The sequence below is a fragment of the Phyllostomus discolor genome, chromosome 9 (genome assembly GCF_004126475.2).
Source record: "Phyllostomus discolor isolate MPI-MPIP mPhyDis1 chromosome 9, mPhyDis1.pri.v3, whole genome shotgun sequence".
Classification (NCBI taxonomy): domain Eukaryota; kingdom Metazoa; phylum Chordata; class Mammalia; order Chiroptera; family Phyllostomidae; genus Phyllostomus; species Phyllostomus discolor.
The window spans coordinates 17557516-17581876 of record NC_040911.2 but is presented as its reverse complement, the minus strand read 5'-3'; the positions used below and the strand labels follow the sequence as shown (position 1 = coordinate 17581876).

General features: G+C 42.4%; 1 protein-coding gene across 2 annotated transcripts in view; it reads right to left on the bottom strand.

The window, feature by feature from the left end:
• Window positions 1-24361, bottom strand: part of DYM (dymeclin) — a 268561-nt gene that overhangs the window by 225512 nt on the left and 18688 nt on the right. For both annotated transcript variants that reach the window (XM_028524939.2, XM_028524938.2), the window contains exon 3: window positions 10170-10222. In XM_028524939.2, coding sequence (XP_028380740.1) covers window positions 10170-10222 — 53 coding nt within the window. The remainder of the gene's footprint in view (window positions 1-10169; window positions 10223-24361) is intronic.

The window sequence follows — 24361 nt, the reverse complement described above, 5'->3', positions numbered from 1 at the left end:
TGCCATTTCTATACATAATACCTAAATGTCTATGGAAAGATATAAAAAGATGGAGGTCTCTGGAATTTTCTAAATCCAGGTCTGCACAAACCCAGGCCATGTACTTTTGAAAAAGTGCACCTGAGAATAAGCACGCCATCCCAGCACGCCTGCTTTGTGCTCACTAACTGTCAGGTTAACTCAGGTCTATCTGCTGGGTGTGCGTTCCTGTCACAGCTTCAGAGTTAACACCACTAACCGGGTAACTTTCTCGTTGCGACAGAAGCTGCAGAGCCTTGCTGTCACATGCGTGGTTCAGGGACTCTCGGCAACAGCATCTTCTGGGAGCTTGCTGGAAGTGCAGGGCCCCAGGTCCACCCACACCTACTGACGTTTACGGTGCTTTTCAAAGTGTCAGGTGCACTTAAATCACAAGGCACTCTCATGAGGCTTGGGTTCCGATCCTGCCCATGTGAAGCGTGACCTGAGGCTGCATCACCCACAGCCTCCTAGGTAAAGCCCGCCGCCCCCCGCTGGAGAAGCCCGCTCCACGTGGCAAGGTGAAACGTGTGCTATAAATGAGGATGGGTTTGCCCCAGCTTTCACGGTTGAGAAGAGGTGTGTGGTTAAATATTAGATATCGTTACAGTTTCTCTCAAACAAAAATTTCCTACTTTCAAGCTTTGGGTTTAGTTAATGAAAGACTATCCTGAGATTTCAGGATACACGGTTTCAAAAAAAACTGTTAATGTTTGCAAGTGAGTCAGTGTATAAATTAATATTATGTAGCTACAGTAAATCAAAGCAAAATACTGAAACAAAGTCTTGAGACTGATAAAATTCAGAATCCCAGCTTCACGATCTTGCGTTCCTTCAACAGCCCCTTTATTACTAAATTCCTTTATAATTTTTTGAGTATAAACGGTTAGCTATTTAAAAAAACAAAACAAAAAAACTGTATTATTGGGGGGAAAGACAGACCACTAGACTGAGGGAATGAAGCTCTGTGCACAGCATTCGTTCCGCTCGTGTTTACTGAGCTGCTGATAGTGCACAACACCGCTTCGGGTGCAAGGAAATGCTTCGAAACAGAACTCCCTGCCTTAACAGAGCTGGCATTCCAAGTTAAGTTTCCCTGCTAAGCTTTTGGGCAAAATGCAAATGAGATAATAAATTAATAAAGGTAAATACACTCAGTGATGTTTCAACAACAATACCAATGGTAGGCTTATATTCCAAAATACTTCAATGGAATTTGTTAACAGGATCAAACCTATTTGGTAAAAATCAAATGCTATGTTGAAGTTGAATGAGCTTCAGCAGCCAGAGTAGAATCAGGGACATCTGAAAGTCAGAAAAGCGTAACAGGACTAGACTAACGAATCTGACCAAGTTCAAATCCCAGCTCCACCATGGACTAGCTGTGTGACACCTAGCAACTTAACCTTCCCACACCTCAGTCTCCTCATTTGTGAAATTAAGATCATAGTACTTAAGCATAATCACTCATCTGACTCTAAAGCTTGAACTTGTAGAAATCTACGAACTAGAGTGGGCTTTTGTGTAAAGAAGGGAATTGTCCACCTCTACAGGAGTTCAAGCAAAGTCCGGGGAACACTCATATAGAGATATTATAAAGAGGATGTCCATCTGGCATGAAATGTTGAACTTGCTTCCAGGTCCCGGAACAACCTCTCCCAATACATCACTAAACTACCCATGAGCCCCCAAGACCCACTAATCAATATACAGGAAACACAGACACATACTAACAATCCATGGGGATGCGATCAACAAAATCTACATTGTGAGAAACTCTACAACCCACTTTCTTTTTTTTTTAACTACTTTTTATTTTCCAATTACAGTCGACATTCAATATCATATTAGTTTCAGGTGTACCGTATAGTGGTTAGACATTTATATAACTTATAGGGTGATCCTACCAATAGGTCTAGGACCCACGTGACACCACACGTAGTTATTGACAGTATTATTGACTACATCCCCTATGCTGCACTGCACATCCCCACCCACTTGAATAAACAAACTGAGAGAGAAAAAATAAGAGAGAAACAAATGCGGGAGGAATCTAACTACAAGAAAAATCATACAGATGTATCAACCAGTAATGACAATAGGAGGACCTTGCCCTGCCCAGGGAGCCCAGCTGGTGCGAGCGTCAGCCGGACACACCGAGCCTGCGGGGCTGGCCCTCTGCCAGGGCGCAGACAAGACGCACCCAGTGACTGCGTGCGCGGGTGCAACGGCAAGGTCATTGTTCTTCTCTGCCTCCCTCTAAAACCAATAAATAAAAACAAAATTTAAATGGTAATATTGTGAGGACCTTATATAGCTCCAGATTCAAACTGAGACAATCAGAAATTGCCTCACCGTATCATAAACTGTCAGTGGATACTGAGGTTAAAAAATGTCTCTTAATTAAATAAGGTTATTTTTTCTATAAAAATCCTTATTACGATACACACTAAAATATTTACGTATGAAATTATATGATGTCTGAGGTTTGTGTCAAGTTAATTACGAGGACGTGCTTTCCGTTTGTTTCCTACGCGTTTTCACCTGTGCACTCCTCTGTGCACGTGTCACCCTTCAGCAAGTGAGGGGCACGTGACACAGGACCAGCCGCGCACTGGAAACGACTGAAACGGGGGAATGCGCATCTGGGGGAGGTTCGCTGTATTATTCCGTCTTTGGATGAGTGTGAAATTTTCAAAATGAAGATCGGAAAATAAAATACCCATGAAAACAAAATATGCAAGCTCACAAACAGTGTGAAATTAGGATACAGTCCTTTCAAAAATAGGAAACACCTTCACTAACCACAAATTTTGTAAAACTGAACTACACATTTATTGGGTGACCATCAGCAAGCCTAACTGCCTCAAAGTACCTTTGAGGAAAAAGCTCCCCTCCTACTGCCCACTCCAAGCAGGAGATTTATGGGACTCCTCCAACGCAGTAACTTTCTATACAGTTTCAGGGCTACAACTCCCAGAAAACAACTGGCAATAAGAACTCATTAAACAAGCCAAACACAGAGCAACTTATGCTCAGGGCAGAGGTAGGAAAAAAGGGTTGATCCAACTGTTCCATCTGGGGATTTTAGAATTCGCTCACACTCCAAGGAATGAGAATAAGGGAAAGTCTCCCTTAAACTAAGCAAATGTGTACAAAACAAAACCTTCCTGGGTCCTAGAAGTTAGGTTAGAAAACAGGACTAGCCTACCTTCAAGGTGGAGTAACAGCAGATTCAGCCAGCAGCTACAGAAGCAACACAATGAACGGGGTTAATGAAAATGCCCGCTCTAAGCCCTGGCTGGCGTAGCTCAGTGGATGGAGCGTGGGCTGCGAACCAAAGTGTCGCAGGTCCCATTCCCAGTCAGGGCACATGCCTGGGTTGCAGGCCACAATGCCCAGCAACCGCACGTTGATGTTTCTCTTTCTCTCTCTTTCTCCCTCCCTTCCCTCTCTAAAAATAAATAAATAAAAATCTTAAAAAAAAAAATGCCTGCTCTGGAAGCAAACACTGCGCCTTCACAGGTGCTCCCTACGCTGTCCCTGCTTCGTCTTTCTGAAGAGCCATCATTGTGTAAAATACATGAATTTATCTACGGTCTGGCTTCCCCACTAAGACAGATTCATGAGGTCAGGGATGTGGGTCAGTCTTCTTGCAGCCACACCCCCAGCTTCTAGAATATGGGCGATAATACTAGAGGTGCTCAGTGAATACTGGCTGTTTTAATGGGTGAGAGGAAAAGAGTAGTTACTACAAAACAGGAAACAGGTTATGTGGAAACCTCAGCAGAAGAGCTGAATCAGAACCGTCAAAAAAAATTTTGGTACACAAGCATCATTAGTGGAAAATAGGAAAATCAACCATTTATTTTTAAAAAGAACTGAAAGCACCTGGGAAAAATTAGTATAATGAAAAGAGGGCACTCTGACATATTGGAAAGGCTAGGGATGATTAAAAATAAACCAATGCAGTAGCAACGAAAGGATGCACTAGAATCTTGAAAGACAAGAACTGTAATATATAAAACACTGAATTGATGACATAGAGGAGGAACTACAAGAAAAGAACAGAGATGAAGAGAAAGGAGATAAAGAACAGAGATCCAGTCTGAATGTTACAGGGATGATGCCAAGTTGGAGAAGACACTGAAACAAGCAAAATCAAAGCCGTAACTAAAGACTTCAGAACTGAAAAAGACCTTAGTGAACCAATAAAAAGACCTCGTCCAATTACAGGCAAAATCATAAAGAAAAAAGCATAACGAGAAACATTTAATCACAATGGTTAAAGGGAAAAGTCTTGTGAAAAAAGAAACAAAAAGAAATTAAGGTCTCGGACGTCCTCTCGGGTTAGTATCACTAGACGCCACAGAAGACTTGACGAACAACTGCGGGTCTGGAAGGAAACGACGGTGAAGGGGCTTGTGTCCAGGGAAGCTGTCTGTCATGCTTGACCCACCCCTGCACTGCGCACCCAGGGAGGGAGAATCCACGGAACTCAGCGGAAACGGCAAGCCAAGAGCCAAAACAACATCGACAGTGAGCAGCCGCCTGGTGCTACGGAGGCAAAATGTAAAGTTAACTCCCGCCAAGTCAGGGGCTCGGTTACTGCCCAGGACTTTCCGCTGACACCCCTGAAGGGCTGTGCCTGACAAGTAAGACCTGGGTCTCATGACTGGCAGCCACACCCCAGAAATAAGGAAAACTCAGAAATGGCAACAGGAGACCCAGAAGGAATGGAGAGCGAGACAGGCAGGAAAAAATATCTGAAAAAGTTGTGGGAAATAAAACCTCCCTATGTTCTCCGTGTTCCTGTAAAAAAAACACCTCCACCTCCTGGGTCAGGGAACCAAATACGGCATAAAAGTGAGAGAATGTCTGCTTTTACTTCTGCTAGACACATTTCGCACACCATCAGGGTTAGGGCTGCAGCCTCCAGTTGAAACCTTCCTTATCTCACCCAGAGCCCAGCAGCCACAGCACAGATCAGCATCAGCACCGAGCAGGCTCCAGAGGCGGGGAAGAGCCCAGTGTGTCACCTTCCTGAGGGTCTGCATCTCAGGGAGGAACGAGATCAGAACTTGCAAACACCTCTGGGTCTAAAGAGCCAAGACAAGGAGGGACAGTATTCGGCTCCTGAGCAGATTTTATTTACATACCAAAGGGCTGAGGAAAGAGGAGAAGAGGGGGAGAGCCTGCTCCTTCCCCTTTATAAGAAGGAAAAAACACCATACACCCCTCCCCCAACTATTCACGTAAAACAGCTCACCCGACTGACTCTCGCAGCACTGTCCTAGCAAGTAAGAACCAGGACAAAGGAGGGCCAAATGCATTTATTATTATTTACTGTGTTGTTCTTAATAACAAATCTGGCCCTGGCTGGTGTGGCTCAATGGATTGAGTGCCGGCCTGCAAACCAAAGGGTTGCCTGTTCAATTCCCAGTCAGGGCACATGCCTGAGTTGCGAGCCAGGTCCCCCAGTAAGGAGGGCACACGAGGCAACCACACTTTGATGTTTCTCTCCCTTTCTTTCTCCCTCCTTTCCCCTCTCTCTAAAAATAAATAAATAAAACCTAAAAAAAGAAAGAAAGGGATCTGTCTCTGATCCAGGTAGCCTTGTGTATGCACTGAGGGGGAAAAAAAAGAATAAAAATGAACATAAAAAGCACAACAAAAAATAATGGTCACAAACTTCCCAAAATTGATTAAAAAACATTAATCTGTGCATCTGAGAATATCAACAAACTCCAAGTAGAATAAGAAATAAATTTCTAAAAATGTAAGGTAAAGAGAAAATCTTGAAAGCAGCAAGAAAAAAACTCATCATTTGCAAGGGAGCAAGGACACAATGGGAAAGACTTCCCCTCTGAAAAATGGAGAACGGGAGGGCAATGAATGGGATGATGCCATCAAAGGAATTAAAAAAATATATCAACCAAGAATTCCGTATCTGGAAAAATCCCTCCTTAGAAAATAAAGACAACGAGGAGGGTTGTGGGCGACTTTACAGAGGTGAAACTTGACAAACACAACCCTGACCAAGTAATCAAGGTCAATATCATCAGTGATAGCTCCTGTTAATAGCGCTCACTCCTGATCTGGTGTGCTGGGAACAGTACTTCCCCTCTGTGGTCTTCCTCCCACAGACCCATAACCCCAGTGTAACCATGAGAAACATATCAAACAAATTCAAATTGAAGGACATTCTGAAAAATGCCCTACCAGTACTCCTCAAAACTCTGAAACATCAAAAACAAGGAAAATCTGAGAAACCATTGCAGACCAGAGGAGGGTAAGGAAACATGATGACTAAATGTAATGTGCTAACCTGAATGAGATCCTGGAAAAGGAAAAAATCATCAGGAGAAAACTAACGAAACAGGAATAAAGGGTCAAGTTTGGTCAACAGTAAAGCACCAGTGTTGATTCTCCAGTTGTGACCTGCCTGCCACATTAATGGAAGATGTTAACAACAGGGGAAACTGATAGAATTATATGGGAACTCTACATACAGCTTTGTGACTTCTCTGTAAATCTAAAAGCTATTCTAAAATTAATTTTTTATTTTATTGTACAAAAATCTCAATAGATGGCTTTTAAAAAAAGATTTTATTTATTTTTAGACAGAGGGGAGGGAGGGAAGGGAGGGAGGAAAGCATCAGTGTGTGGTTGCTCCAAGCTCACCCCCGACTGGGGACCTGGCCCGCAACCCAGGCACGTGCCCTGGCTGGGAATCCCACGGGCAGCCCTTTGGTTCGCAGGCCACAGCTCAATCCACTGAGCCACACCTGCCAGGGCTCAATAGATGAATTTAATAGCAGATGGCATACAACAGAAAATAAGATCAGTAAACTAAAGACAGGTTAAAAAATAATATACTCCTGATGATCAGGGAGGAAAAAAATTGTAAAATACAAGACAGGGTGGAGAGAGAGAGAGAGAGAGAGCACACACCAGCCCCTAATAGACATATAGAACACAGTACAAATATTAAAAGAAGTATAACAGAGGTCCCAGAGGAGAGGAGAAACAGGACAGGATAGAAACAGTGTATAAACCAAAAATGGCTGAAAGTTTTCCAAAACTGGTGAGAGATATCACCCCACAGATTTAAGAAGCTCTATAAGCCTCAAGGGGGGCGGGGGGGGGGGGGGAAGGAAGGAAAGAAAACCACTCCTCAGCACATCATTCTAAGATAGTAAAGGCCAAAGGAGAAGGAGAAAAACTTTAAAATATCCTGAAGAAGCCCTGGCTGGTGTAGCTCAGTGGATTGAATGCGGACTGTGAACCAAAGTGTCACAGGTTCGATTCCCAGTCAAGGGTACATGCCTGGGTTGCAGGCCATGACCCCCAGCAACCGCACATTGATGTTTCTCTCTCTCTCTCTCTCTCTCTCTCTCTCTCTCTCTCCCCCTCTCTCTCTCTCCCTCCCATCCCTCTCTAAAAATAAATAAATAAAATCTTAAAAAAAATATCCTGAAGAAAAAAAATTCCACTATTTTCAAAGGAAAACAATAACATTGACAGCTTTCATCTCAACAAAAATGAGAGAAGCAGAAAAATATCTTTAAAGTATGGAAAAGAAATCAATGCCAACCTAGAATTTTACACCCAGCTAACATATACTCCAAAAGTAAATAATAAAAACATTTTCAGACAATAGAATTTGCAGTATATCTACATAGCCCTTAAAATTGACAAATGTTTACATTTATTGACATGAACAGAAGTTCCTGAATACTGCTGAATGAAAACATATAAATACCACATATATAATTGTGTATATAAATCAATACAAACAGAATACTCTGAAAAACATCACAAAAGATTAGTAGTGATTATCTATATTTTAAAGACTTTTTTTTTTCATCTAAAAGAGAGGGGAAGAGAGAGAAACAAACATCGATGTGTGAGAGAGACATTAATTGGTTGCCTCTTGCACACACCCCAAGTGGGGACTGGGCCACAACCCAGTCATGTGCCCTGACCAGGAATCGAACTGGCAACCTTTTGTTTTGAAAGACAGTGCTCAAACAACTGAGCCAAGATGGTCAGGGAGATTTCCTGTATTTTAACAGTATCTCTATTTTTAGACTTTTGCACCTTTTTTTTTTGCTGTTCCCAAAAGTATTTTTAAATATATAATGACATATTTTAAAATAATCCAAGTGGAAAATGCATTAAAACTGTAGATAGTGTGTAAATGTTTATCCAAAAATAAATAATAGAAGGCAATACACAAAATTTTAATGATGGCTATATCAGGACTGTGGAATTATGAGCAATTACCCAACTTTTTTACAGTTTAGTACTCTCCATATTATATACTATATAATGAGTAAATATTACTTCCAATTTAAAAATGCTACTTTTTTATAATTCATAGTTTTTTTTTAAGATTTTAATTATTTTATTTTTAGAGAAGGGAAGGGAGGGAGAAAGAGAGGGAAAGAAACATCAATGTGTGGTTGCCTCTAGCACGCCCCCTACTGGGAACCCAGGCTTGTGCCCTGACTGGGAATCAAACTAGCGACCCTTTGGTTCACAGGTCAGTGCTCAATCCATGAGCCACACCAGCCAGGGCTAAAATGTTGTTTTTTTTTAATCCAAGGTCACCTTACAAGCCATCATCATCATAAATGCAGGGATAACACTGTTACATAAACTCCTTTAATTTTCAGCATCAAACTGCCAAATAAGGTTTTCTTCTTAATAATTTTTTATTTTTCTCCCTTCCATTTTTTCACCTATCTCCCCAGCTCCACTCTCATTTGGCAACCAGCAAAATGTTCTCCGTGTCTATGAGTTTGTTTCTATTTTGTTTGTTCATTTATTTTGTTCTTTAGATCCCACCTGTATGTGAAATCATATTATTTGTCTTTGTCTGACTTATTGTTGTTAGTAGAATACTCACTAGGTCCATCCATGTTGTTGCAAATGGTAAGATTTCATTTTTTATGGCCAAGTAAGATTCCACTATGTATGTACCCCCTCTTCTTTATCCATTCTTCTATCAATGGACGCAATTTTTGACAGCCAGCTCTATTTAGCACAAAATTCTCTCATCTATGGTTGTGACTGCAAAGTTCAAGGCAATTGCCACAATAATACCTCTATCATTACCAATATAATTTGTTTTTAAAAGCAAAAACATTTCATCGAAGACTGTGGCAAAGTAACTCACACAGGAGCTAGCCATAGAGCTGACATGGAGCTTATCCACATAACCTGACTTAGTAACAGAACAGCACTAGCACTCAAGAAGTTCCTGCACACTCAGCACTCTGCAAACACGTTTTATCTCTAATTCTCAAAGCAACAATGCAATGCAGGTATAATTATCTTCATTTTTAAAAGCATACACATTCCCTTTCAATTGCTACCATCTTGAAAATAAAGTGTTTGAGAAATAAGACCCCAAAAAGAGTGGCATTTGTTGATATAAATGGTGAATAATGACAAGATACTAGACATTATACTGGGTATTTCATTTACTATCTGATTTTTTTCTTCACAGGAATCCAGAAATTTAGATGAGAAAATTAAGACTCAGCTAATAAGTAGCAGAACTGAAATGAAGATCATAAAAGTATTTCAGAGCCTTTGCGTTTACCATACCATCGCCTTGTTATCACCAATTCAAGAAGCTTCCTACTATATTTCCATATTCACGAGGGATAATCACTCTGGTTAACATAGCCCCAACAGCAAATACAGTCTGTGTAGGTGGCAAAGCACAGGCCGAATGATCTACATTTCATACAAATTGTCCCTGCAACCACAAAGCTAACTTACTATTCTGTTTTATCTCTATCTTTCAAAATTCACAAAAAAGAGTAAGCTGAAAGAGACTCTATGGTTTAGAAGTGTCTATTACCCACTACCGCAAATTAATTAAGCAAGTGTCTTACTGCTAATGAATGAATGGTACATTCTAGTGGCTTCAATGAGCACCAGGAATAGGAGTATTCATTACTATCATCATCATCATCATCATCATCAAGAATACATCACTTCATTAATTCAACTCATATGACACTATGGAAATTCATAATATTTCCAATAAATGCCCACACACAAAGACACACACCTACATACGCGCACGCACACACATACACACACACACACACTCTCTCGTTTTCCCCTCTTACCTAAAGACCTGCGGACTGAAACAGTTGCCTCCTCCAAGAGCTTCAGATCAGCACTGGAGACAGAAGAAGAATGGTATTAATAATTGTGACACTCACTACGTACACAGTCACCAGTTAAAGGAACATATGAAAAATAAAAAAGGAATTCAGAAGGAAAATATATATATGGTGAACAATAAAACCAACAAAATAAAATGAAGCTTCTATTTTCAATGTAACTAGGAAACTGACTATAATTCTCAATATGGGATTCCTAAAAGAGAAGGGCTCGGGCATCCCGCCCTTCAGGCGCTGGGGCAGGGAGGAAGGGTGGGGCTGGGGACAGAACAACTCAGTGAAGGGGCTCCAAAGTGCAGCGCAAAGGCAGGGGCCCCATCTGCCTGTGCACACAGGCAGTGCTGGTGATGGGGTTACACTTACCTAGAAAGTGCCGTTATTTTGGGGAGATGGGGGGTTTTAATGTAGCCACAGAAGAGCTGCCTTCCTTCCCTTCCTCCCGTCCCCTCCCCTCCCCCATCCCTACCATCCACCTGTCCTAATGGGTGTGCAATTAAGGGAAGGAAGACAAAATACAGACAAGCAATTTGCGGCTTCCAAGGAGTTTAACATTCTAGGAATTGGAGGTACAGGAAGAACTAGCTTTAGCGTCTGATGGCTGGGTTAAAAAGTTTGCGTTCCTTTCTGCTAATACACACAGCACGGCTCAGGAAATCCTCCAAATGGGCAACTCTTCAAGGGCTACCTTAAAAATCCCTACCTCATAGGGCTCACCGCTGTTGCTGCTGAGCACACTTTTAAAAAAAGGAACTATATGTAGTAAGGCATGTGACAAGAAAATTTTGGAAAAACTGTGGAAGAACATGAACTGCTTTAGACATCTTGAGAACTACATCATCCAGTACGCTGACCACCGGCCAGCCACACTCAATGCGGCACACAGCTAGTCCAAACCGAGGTGTGCAGAAATGTACAATACACACCAGATTTCAAAGAATGAAACTACTTCATTATTAATCCTTATGTCCACAATATAATATTCGGGATACACTGGGTTAAGTGAAATACTGTGTGTATTATTACAAGTGATTTCACCCATTTCACTTCACCTTTTTCATGTGGTTACTACAGGACTTTCAAACCCATGAATATCTCACATATTCCTAAGGGAGCTGCTCTAGAAACTGTCTCCAGCAATTAAGACAGTATCACGTACAAAAAGCATCCATTACACGTGGTCGTATAAACAAAGCTAAGACCCACTAACTACTTGAGTGGATATGCCAGCACCTTAAAAATCTCACATTATATTCATATCCTAAAAGATGAATACCTTTTCAAAGTTAAACCTTTACATTTCATCTAAGATTAAAATTTTATAGCCTGGAAAATAACCTGGAAATAACCTACAGTCAAGTGTTCACAGGCATGAGATATTTTTAGAGCGTCTGCGCGCCTCACAACATGTGTCTGTGGGCTGTGCCCCTGACCCTTCTCCCCTCTCCCCACCACCCCACCCAGGGGTGAGAGAGGCAGACAGGGTCCTCAGCGTGACCCCCCTCCCCTGGCCACAGGTGACTGGGTCAGGGATGGACATCCAACGTAAGCCGCACCAGAATCTTGGGGAATTCAGAACTGAGATGGAAAAACGGGTTTTCCGATGGCTGGAATGTGGGTGGAAAGCTGAGGGTTGTGGGAAGCCACCCTCCACCCACCGAGCAGCAGAGAAAGCCGGTCAGTAAGAAAATGCACGGAAGAGCTTTGTGGGGGAAAGCCGCGACAAGCGGACCTCTCGGGGCTCCGCCGGCCTTCGGCTGGTTGGGCCAGCCCCTCCCACAGCCTGGCCGGGCCTCTGGTCTTGGATCCTAACAGACAGCACCCTGTCTCCTCATCACGTGAGCCCCTCTTTCTGGTGCATGCTAAATCAAATTGATTTTTGTTAATAACCAAAAGGTTCTGATTAATAAATCACTGTGGTCAAATTTAATCATACACATTAGTAGTTGGCAAGAAGTGGGAACTATGAATTACTCAGTTTATTGGTTACTCAGGCAAAAAAAAAAAATAAAGAGGCATAAAATGCAAAAGACGGTGAAGAGCTTCATGAGGTTAATAATTAGACCACATGCATAAAAGCTGTTTCACTGGTGCTTCTGCCTTCTTCAGTCAATAACACTCTCACAGCTGGCTGGAACCAAGAGCTTCGATTATATATATATATGTGTGTGACTATAACCTTCAAAAGCTTCTGCGTTTGTTCATTCAACAAACTGCCTGGATGCCCAGGAGACCTGGGCTCCGTGAGAGACACTGCCTCTGTCTCCAGGCCCCACGGAGGGGAGACGCGGCAGACACCTGCGCGCAGGGGAAGTATGAGAAGCAGGACCAGCCCTGTGCCTGGGCTCACAGGAAGTGCACCCAGCTCACCCTAGGAGCAGACAAGGCAGGCATCCTGGAGGAATTACCTGTCTGTCCTAAAGGAGCAAATCAGTCGGGCAGACCAAAGGAGAGGGCTTTCCACACACAAGGAGCAGTACACGCACAGGCATGGCGGTCACAGAGAGCCTGGTGCGTTCTGGGAAGAGAAGAGTAATCATCACCGGAGAAATATACTAGATGGCTGCAATACAGAGTTCGGTTTCTCAACTTGTTCTCAACAGAAAGGTTCCCCAAGCAGGTTTCTGACTGATTTCTAATACAATATTAGCCTTAAAAAGGGATTAATTGCCCTGGCTGGCATAGCTCAGTGGATTGAGTGTGGGCTGCGAACCAAAGTGTCCCAGGTTTGATTCCCAGTCAGGGCACATGCCTGGGTTGCAGGCCACGGCCCCCAGCAACCACACATTGATGTCTGTCTGTCTCTGTCTCTCTCTCTCTCCCTTCCCTCTCTAAAAATAAATAAATTAAATCTTAAAAAAAGGGATTAATTAATTCCACATGCATTAGTAAGGTTCATTTGTACATTAATTACTTCTTCCAGGAAACCTCCTTTGACCATGTAAGACCAGATGAGAAAGCCTGCATTCTGCCCAGAAGCACCCAACCATAACACTGAGCACACAGTAGCCAGTAGCAAGATTGCCCAATTACCCATCTGTAGCCTCCTTGTTCAACCGAGGGCTCCTGGCCTGGTACAAAGCAGGCACTTAATAAAAATGCACGGAGTGAGTGAATGTCAGACACTTCACTACCAGAGACCAAAATTATATCCCTGCCCCCGGCCCCTTGGTTCCTCAAGAAACACTTGACACTCTCCAGCCCTCAAGGCAAGGTCTGCTCCCAAGTTTAAATTTTTATTAAAATGTTTTTTAAAACACTCGTTGAAGCGGTCTGGAAAGGCTGGGAATCACCCAGCTTCTCTAGGAAAGCTCCCTCTGGTGGTAAGCCAGCCAGCACCTGCCACTCTGAGACTGGGTCCACCAGGCCGGGTCTCCCACACGGGGCCGTGATCTGCAACAATCACCACTTCCGGTCGTAAGCACGTGGAGTGCCCAGGTTGTACACTCCGTGAGAACAGGGAAACGTCTCATTCATCCGTGCTTCCCCACCATGCCCGGCCGGGCAGCTCAGCCAAAAGACAAACACTTGGTAATCACCTACCAAACAGAGGGTTTACAGAGCTCTGTTGGGGCAGTGTCCCTGCCACTTCTGCACTCGGCAGCCTCACTTATTGCTACAAAGGAAACCAGCCAGGCAGACCCCTGCCAAAAGCAACACACTGATTGTTAGAATAGAATTCCTTTCCTCCCACCTCTCCATCCTCCAATTTTCTAAACTTCTTGGAACATTTTAAGAATAATCTTCTTTCCTATTTGCTTGATTTAGAGCTAAAACGAGGTGGCTAGCAACCGGGGTGGCTGGTAACTGTTGCTGCGTGTGACAGGCATCGATGCACAGCACTGCTTTAGTTCAACAAATGGGCACAGATCTCCTGGCAGCAGGCAACTAACAAATCATCATCTGCCGTAAATAACACTGAATTGGTGCCGCAGAACATGCCAATGTTTCCAAGACAATTAGAAACTGAATGCTGTTTCTGAAGGTAGATTTGGGGCACCGGAAGCATAAAAGGGGCAAAAAGGCAGCAAATATTCATACCAATGCAGATTAAACAAATCAGCACCACACAAGGTGCTTCAGACCTGCTGTATGTGTACATAAACTCCCCAATTCCAGGTCAATTTGAAAAATGTCAATAACGGGAGAGTAAGGCTAAAAGCTTCAAACTAGTGACCTATTGCTCTAACTTTTGCTAAGTGAACTAAACCTAGATAAACAACCATACCGATCCAAAGACCAGGCGTGGCTCGGCCGGAAGCAATCCTTTTCTGTGACGGCATATCGGGCTCCTCCTTCTCAGCCCGAGTACGCTGCATTCCAGCAGCGACATCAACCAATGAAGTCACACAACAGGAGCCCAGTTTGGCTGGTGACACCGCAAACGAGAACCTACAGGACTAGAGAGCTATGTCCACGAGCCACACACACACGTATCATCCCAAGAAAATTTAAAACCAGCCTAGGAATTGTGTTCACAGTTTTAAGAACCGTCAATGGGTTTCCCTGATGATAATTCAGCAAGGAAGTGCATATTGAAGTTTTCACAACTAGCCCTGGCTGGTGTGGCTCAGCTGGCTGGTGGTGTTCTGTAATGTGAAAGGTCAGGGCATGTGGCTGGGTTGCGGGTCTGGTCGCTGGCTGTGGCACCTGTGTGAGGCAACCAATTGGCGTTTCTCTCTCGCATGGATATTTCTCTCCCTCCCTTCCTCTGACCTTCCCTCTCTAAAAAGAAATAAATAAAATCTTTAAAAAATTTTTTTCACAACTATAGGGAAATGCATTGTTTTTTGAGAGACCAAGAGAGAGAAATCAATTGGTTGCCTCCCATGTGCCCTGACCGTGAATTGAACCTGCAATCTTTCGGTTCACAGGATGTCACTCCAACCAACCAGGCCACACAGGCCAGGGAGGGAAGTTCCTAAACATCACCACTGCCATCTCTGGGCTATACTCTAAGTCTGTTCCCTCCCTTACTCTGATTTCACAGAGCGAATCTCCTTAGGAAGAGATATGTCATCAACCTCAACCTCACCCTCTCCACATGCTTCTGTGAGAATTTTCACAACAAAATTCCCCAACAAATACCAATAATACAGCTGAATTATTTCTAAGCTATATCTCAAATAAGCAATGTAATCATGCCACATCTACTGAGCACACCAACATACATCATGAAAAAGTTAAGTAACTGGGAAGTGTGGTTAGCAGAGAAGACTGGCAAGGTCCAGCTTGCCTTCTCATCTAGTTTAATACTACTAAAGAGATGTACTAACTTGGAACACTAGGAAGAAACACTAAAAGGAAGCACAGGGAATGTCTTTGCAGCACTGGACTCATAGGAGGTCACTCTCAATGCTTAAACACCACGTGTACTACCTCTCAATGTACCCATGGCCACCGATTAACAAGCTCGCGCACGCCAGCGGCATGGACGCCCAGTCAGGGGGCTACTGCTGAAAACAACGCGCAGTCCTGGTGTCACGGAAAGAGTACAGGTTTTGAAGCCACAGAATGAAGTTCAGCTTTCTCACTTCCTACTGGCATGACCTAGACAGGTTGCTGGCGTGACCTAGACAGGTTGCTTCATTTGAGCTGTAGTTTCTTCATCTTTAAAAGGGAGATAAGGGTGCCGCTATCTCACAGGGCAGGAGTTGTAAGGACTAGATGGCAATGCATGGAAAGCGCCCAGCACACGGCTCAGGACATGTCAGTTCCCTAACTCAACCACAACAGAAGGGCAAACCCACGAGTACCGAACTTCCACATTTGCATATATTTGTTTATCAACACTTCTTGCAAGTAACCTGCCAGTTCCGCCCCACTCCTGCCACTGTGGAACAGAAGGGAAGTGTACAACGTAATTCAGTAGTTTTTTGAGTACTTTTACACTTTGAAACAGTCTCAAACAGCTATAGCAAATAACTGTAAGTGCTCTGCTTTGGTTTTATTTACATTAATGTTTCAGTACAGTCAAAATATAACACTAACGCATTACAAAGGAAATCAGTATTCCTTATTCACCCAGCAAAACCCCTCTGTATTAAGTAATTTTTAGTAAGTGGCAGAACAGAAATTAAATTTAGGTGTACTTCTTTTTTTAAAGGAAATGGCTTTTATACTGTATTATTATAAAAGGGAGCCGTGCGGACACCACCACAAAGTAACACCGCACACCCACGGGAACCGCTGAAACAGAGACAGTGACACCACCGAACGCCGGCAAACGAGCAGGGACACTGGATCCCCCGCGCGTCAACGGTGGGGGTGTGAACAAAGCAGCCGCTCTGGAAAACTTGGGCAGTTGTGTACAAGACTAAATATGCACTCACCACACAAGCCAGAAACTGCCCTCGGGAGCATTTATCTCCAAGAAATACAATCGTATGTTCATACCGAAACCTGTACACAGGTGTTCACAGCAGCTTTCCCCATGACAGCCCAAAACTGGGAATGACCCGAAAGCCCTCCAGCGGGTCACTGTTCAGACCAACTATGGCGCACACACAACACACAGCAGCACTCAGCAGTAAGAAGGGACGAACCACTGATGGTGACACACAACAATCTGGATGGGGCTCCAGGACACTGCACTGAGGGAAAAGAGCCTATCTCAAAATGTGGCATGCTATATTATTCCATTTATGTAACTTTCTTGAAATAACGAGATCACAGAGATGGAAGACCGACCAGCAGCTGCCGGGGTTAGAGATGGGAGGAGAAAGCACAAGGGAGTCTTGCTGGAAACGAGTGTCTTGGCTGTGGTGTGGTGGTCATACAAGTCTACACATAGAAATGTACATAGTAAACACACACGTACAGATGAGTGCATGTGTAACTAACTGCTGAAACCGCCACAACCTTTGGGGATTGCTCCAACGTCGGCATCCTGGTTTTGATGCTGAACTACAGTCATGCGAAATACCACCATCGAGGGAGACTGCATGAAGGAAGGAAGGGACCTCACTATACACGTTTGCAGCCTCCTGTGACTCTATTATTTCAAAATAACAAGCTTAAAAAACTGAATCAAAAATAAAGCTGGCCCTGGCCAGTGTGGCTCAGGTGGTTGGAACAGCATCCTGTAATCAAAAGGTTGAGGGTTCAAGTCCCAGTCAGGACACATACCTAGGTTGTGGGTTCCAGCAGCACTCCAGGTGCATACAGAAGGCAACCAATTGATGCTTCTTTCTCGAATTGATGTTTTCCTCTCTCCCTTCCTTTCTCCCTTCCCCTCTCTCTAAAAGCAATTAAAAAATGTCCTCACGTGAGGATAAAAAAAAATAAAAATAAAGCTGTATAACCTATGCAAGAGTTACATAAATATACACACTTTTATAACACACACATACACAATTTTGCATGAATAAGATTATGCTCTATGAATGGCTTTATAACTGACTAATCATTTAGTATGCTGTGGATCTTTTTCTATATCTATAAACATACAATTATTTTTAATGACTGTATATTGTTCCAGTGTGCATTGTTTTTATTTGTTTATTTACTCAATCTCCTTACTGGACATTAGGTTGTGAGCAATTTTTTGTTATTATAAACATCGTAATGGACACCTATCCATACAAATCTTTCTACACATATTTCCAAACTTGTCCAATTATCTCCTTAATATAAATTCTAGAAGTGAAATTTCTAGGGCAATGAACATACACTTCTGTTCTGATGAGTAGTGCAAATTATGTTCCAGAAAGATTTAGCCAATGACCACTTGCACCAAAAGCACGTAACTGTGGTTTATAAGCCCACACATATTCCTACATTTGCAAAAATTCCAAACCCAGATCTTTGACACCAAATCCAGTGATCTTTATACTTGAGTGAGCATGTGTTGACCGTAAGTGAGCATAAGAACCTTAGTGACAAATACAGATTGTTTTTCCTCTAAAATGGCCTATGGAGAGGAATCCATAAAGGGTTCTAACTGGCAAATGGTTATCATGCCATTGCAAATTTGAAACAAGTTCTATTCAGCACCATCTACATTCTTTCCCTGTACCAGGCAGTCAGTGTTTGAGTTACATCACAAGGGGGATGGTGTACATCAAGAAATACCATACAGAGAATTTATGATCTTTGGACTTAAACTCCGCCTTACAGTGCTCCAACATGATAAACCACGCTGGCCTTCACTTCAAGTGTGACAGAGTGAAGCGGACACAGCGATGTTCAGCAGTGATGGGGGGAAACATCGCGATGGATGATTATGTTAGCCACTTATGCAGAAAACGTCTCCGAGTGTCAGCCACAATTCACAAGGTGACAGGAGAGAAGGGAAACAACCCTGGCCTTGAGGATGAGATCTGCTGTCCACCACAGCCTTGCGAAACCCTGCCACTGGTGTGTGAGTGAAAAGAATTAAAAGGCCAGGACTCGGCGCTACAGCACGCACCCCCTCATCCGTCAACCCCGCTCCAGCCTTAGATGGCAAACGGCTTTCCAAACCTGACAAATAAACGAAGAAGAAAATCTGTTGGCAGGGAAACAAAATTCAGTTCAGATGAAGCCTGAGTTAAGAACTCAAGTGTCCACCACCCCAAAAAATATATGAAATGGGCCACGAAATACCCATTCCTGATCAATGTCACACGTGAAAATATGTAAGAGTTATTTACAACATTTTAGTAGCTGGTGTGACAGGTCAGAACAGTTGGCAAGTTCAGTACCACTTGAGTTAAAGGAAGCAGCACACTTAGGCTGGTAAGTTAATTGGGGACCTGTGCCCTATACCAGCCAGTCCTGCAGAGCACCAGAGGAAACTGCGGCCCCACAGCAGTTTCTACCACCCAACACTTTTTCTCTTTTGGACGCTTTTTTTTTCTGCCAACCCATCTGTCTCATTCTTCATCTGTCCACACTTAGGATTGTTCAGTAACATAAGAGGCAACAATGGACACTGCCAGGCCATGGTGTTGACCCCCAGGAATTAAAGAAAGGAAAAGGAGGTTGAGTAATACATAATCTTAGAAAAGAAGCTTACCAATTTGGAACACTGCAACTCAGAAGAATTCTTATGATTATTATATTCTCAACTACAGAAATACTTGGGTTGCCACATATCAGATTTTTAAAAAACTGTTTACACTACAGAAATAATTTATTTTTTAAAAGATTTTATTTATTCATTTATTTTTGAGAGAGAGAGGGAGGGAGGGAGAGAGGGAGAGAAACATCGATGTGTGGTTGCCTCTCATGCACCCTCTACTGGGGACCTGGCCTGAAACCCAGGCATGTGCCCTGACTGGGAATCAGCCCAGCAACCCTCTGATTCACAGGCCAGCACTCAATCCACTGAGCTACACCAGCCATGGCACAAATAATTTATTTTTAAAAATTAAAGTTCCAACTAAATATACACTTAGCAGAACTTTATTAATTTGAAATCCACTAATTTATAATTTGGGTTTTTTTTTTTACTACAATTGAGTTGAAACTGGCTTTTATAATTTGAGAAAAATATTTTAACAAGGGAGGAGGAGATTTATTTAACTCTCCACAAAAAAATGCACTTAAAGACTTTAGCATAGTAATTGTTCACATGCTAATACATTTGCTGATTAGATATAATTTGCAATTTGTACAGACCTATATACTATACAAAGTTCTCTCACCTTGATTATTTCATTTGATTACTTTTAAAAATCCTGAAGTCAACTGAGGAAACAGAAATATCAGGAAGACAGACAAGCTAAATAACCTGTCCAAGGTCACAATGCAAAAATAAACACATCTAACTTCCAGTTTAATACTCTTCCAATATGAACAGTACCAATTTAGCTACTTTTTTATTAAAGCAAACCCACATAACATCAATCAAACACTACTGGTAACTACTTGGAATTTCTATATAGACCTAAAGAAGTATTGTCATACATTTATGTTATGATTAAAATCATGTAATAATATGTGATAATAAAGAACTGGAAAAACACAAACGTTAAGTCTAATAAGGAAAGCAAAAGAATTTCTTGTAACTGCTATGAAATAATAAACTCCAGTTTGGTCAGGAAGCTAAATTTCTTAATTACACATTCCCTAATTCACAGATTTCAGGAATTTAGACCCGTTTTATTCTACTAATACACCAATCTTATATGTGAATCTCATTAATAAAAGATGATAAACTCATAGTTCAAATCTGTTGATGAAAAGCACCCGGCAGAGAACACTGCTGGAGGGTAGGAGTCGCACACAGACTTCTGAACGCAGATTTTCTGAAAACTCAAGTAAATACAATTAGGAGGTTTACTAAAAAATATTGAAAATGCTTAAGTCCCTCTTTTCACTGAAAATTTTGCCATAAAATCCTCTCAAAATTGACAGTGTATTCATGTCATTTTCAGCCCACGATATATATATATACTGACAAATTACGTGTTTGCCGGTTTCAAACACAGCCTGAGCCAACCAACAAGTAACCATTCAGGAAAGTATGGGCGCATTTCTGAGGACTTCCCGCCGCTTACCTTCGCAGAGTCAGAGTTACAGAAATCATTCACAAAACTAACTGGCCCATTCAGTGGTTAAACTGTGGGAATGCTAATGTTTTAAAAGGGCCTATTCATAGGAAAAAGTCAAAGGATAAAAACTGCACATAAATTTATTATAGCAATTTTTAACGTACCAGACAGAACCAAAAGGGTATTTATATTCACGGGATTCACAGGCAGCCCTATATGCTGTCATTCAAGTGCCAAAATGAAAGGAACTGTAACTATTAAAGTGTCAATATTTCAGCAACTACCATGCAATATAATATCGTACTTATTTTCTCAAGAAAGTAACAGAAAAAAATGACTTAAAAGTGGTGATTCCATCCAACACAGTGAGAAAAAGAAAGAAGGGTGCACTTGGAATAAAACTTACTTGTCTGTCTTTTAACGTTTTAAATACGCTAGTTATATCTCCCCCGTCTGAACTTGTAGTTTAAGGGAGCGATCGACCCTGGGCAAACTGGAGCATCTTCTAAACTGCTTTTGCCTGGAAAGGTCTAAACGAAGGAGCAGGTCTTGACTCAAGATGTAAATACGGAACGTCTTTTGGTCCCTCAGTTTGAGAAACCAAGATGCCTGAAGAGGTGTCACATCATTCGTTCCCTCGGTAAATGGCCCAGGACACGCTTCCGGTCGCTGCTCACGGAACCCGAGGGTGCGAGGCTCAGAAGAGGGCTTGGAGGACAGTTGAGGAGGCAGCCCAGGCCCACTCAGGGGCACCGTGCGTGGTTTCCACTTGGAAAAGTTCTAAGAAAATTGTACGTCAAGTGTGCCAAAGAGAATAAAAATACAGAAGTGAAGGCACCCATGATTCTAAGGAAAAAATTAGTTTTACAACCACTTAATTGATTCTGTCAGTTAAAAAACTGTGACCTAACTCAATGAAAGACTCTTTTCCTGTTTCTCAGTCGAGGCAACGGGTCAAGAAACTCAGAAAGGATCATCGAGGCAGCTCCCCTCAGAGAGAGAAGACACACACCACTCGAGGCAAGGCTGAAATGACGGACAGATTACCCATCAGCTTGCGTTAATTATAAATAATGTAATTACACATTTACACTATAAATATAAGTACCTGTCATTATGGCCTATTGCTTTGAAAGCATTTGAAAATATGAGTATGTAATGTGGTGATTCTTTTCTCAAAAATTATCACATATCTGATGTTGCAGCTCTTTAACCATTATTTGAAGCTCGTCCTGCGATGACCCTCCCAAATGGAGATGGGACAGCAGGACAGCCGACAGACCCAGCTCTGGAGCTACACCGACCGGCTCTCAATCTAGTCCACACCGGCTATTAGCTGTGTGACCCTGGACGACCTCCCGCGCTGTCCGTTTTCCCACTTGCAGGAATAGTAACAGTGCCTATCTCACAGGCTGGACACGAGAACTAAATGAGGAGATGCATCTAAGGCAATGACATGAGCCCGGCACCTCGCACACAGTAAGCACTCAATAAATAACAGCTAGATTAAGGTAGATGGTTCATTGGCCCAGACTCTTAGCCGAATGTACGTATTGTGTACAATGTAAGAGCAATCCCTAAAAGAAAAATCAAACTGGTCACTGGAACCTAACAATACTGAAGAGAAATGGAAGACATTTAAAAGAATTTTTTTCAGAAAGTACAACCAACTGAAGTTTAAAAAAACATAGTGACATGGTATTTACATACAATGAATATCATTCAGCCTAAAAAGGAAGGAAATTCTGGTATGTGCTACAACATGGATAAACCTTGAACTCTAGGTGCAATTAGCCAAACACAAAATGACTAATATATGATTCCACTTATAGTTACCAAGAATAGACAAATTTACACAGACAGAAGGCAGAACAGAGGCTGTTACCAAGGGGTTGGGGGAAGGGTAAATGGAGAGTTATTTAATGGGTACAGAGTTTCTGTTTGAAATGATGAAAAGTTCTAGAAATGTACAATGGTGATGACTATACAACACCGGGAATGTAGTTAATGCCACTGAATCATACACTTACAAATGGTAAGCTTATGTTATGTTAATCTTACCGCAACAGAACACACTATGTGAGTAAAATCTTTCCATATGATAGGAACGTTAGTAAATCACAGCAGACTAGACTCAATTCCCAACTTAAAACATGCTCGTCTCTGGAATACCACACCGGCCTATGTAATATGTCTCCTTGCTCACCGTCCTGCCACATGGGACTCTTGCCACCCCCCGAACACGGGGAACTCATTCCTGCTCCAGGTCCTGTACAGCTGCTGCCCCTTCCACCCGGGATGCTCCTTCCCCATGATCTGCCTGGTTCACCCCATCTCTGCCTGAATGCCACTTCTCTGGAGAACGCCCCCGCACTCTGTCACTCCACATGACTCGCTCTACCTTTGTTTTCTTCCACTGCATTTGGCATTTCCAGACATGACTCTGTGTATTTACTTCTTTACTTGTTTGCTGCCCACCTCCTCTGCTGAAATACAAGCTTCTTGAGGGTAGGGACCTCCCCCATCACATTCACTGCAAGATCTCTGGCCCTTAAAAATAGTGCCTGGCAAGTTGGAGGCATTCAATACTATCTTTTTTTTTTTTAGATTTTATTGATTTATTTTCAGAGAGGGAAGGGAAGGAGAAAGAGAGAGAGAGAGAGAGAAACATCAATGTGCGGTTGCCGGGGGTCATGACCTGCAACCCAGGCATGTACCCTGACTGGGAATCGAACCTGCGACACTTTGGTTCGCAGCCCACGCTCAATCCACTGAGCTATGCCAGCCAGGGCGTCAATACTACCTTTTGATAAATAAACTTTAATAATTCATATTTACTAAAAAGGGAATATATATAAATCATTTATTGTGTTAAAGTCACATAACAATACCACAGTATCATCTCATATTTGTGGGGGGGAAGGCAGATGTAAATACACATGTGCATTTGAAAAAGTATGGAAGAAGAGCTCTGTGTGATGAGAATGCATGACTATCTTCCCTTTTGTTTCTGTATTTTCTAACTTTAATGAGAGGCTGGTGTGATTTTTTAAAGTCTGTTTTACCAGCAAACCTACTAAAAACTCACTCCACTTATATAATTGGGGATATGCACAAAGACGGGCTACAGGAAGTTCATCAGAGTTTTACATGTAAACAGGTAAAATAAGAAACCACCGAAAGGTTCAACATCAGTTAAGTCGCTGTGTACATCCATAAGACAGAACGTTCTACAACCATTTAAACTTATGTCGCAGGAAAACACTGACAGGAGGGGACATGAGTTAAAGAAACAACGCAAAGAATATGGTGCAAACATTTTTAAGTGAGAGAACTGAAGGGATACACATACATGTTAACAATAGTTGCTTTTCATTGCCATTATTTTTATCTTTTTGCCTTCCCTGTGCTTTCCTGTACTTAAGGTACTAAAAGTGAACAGGCATTTCTTTGGTACTCAGAAAAATCCGTTGGAGTGTGCCAGAAGCTGCCTTCTTGCCTCATTGGAGCGCCACCTAGTGCTCAGTGCACATAATACAACTTCATAACAGTAAGATTGCTCGGAAGTAGCCTTTACAAAAAGAGTCTTGTGCAAGCACAAAGACAAATATTATTAGCCTCAGTGGCTGGCCTATTTTTAAAACAACTGAACTATTAATT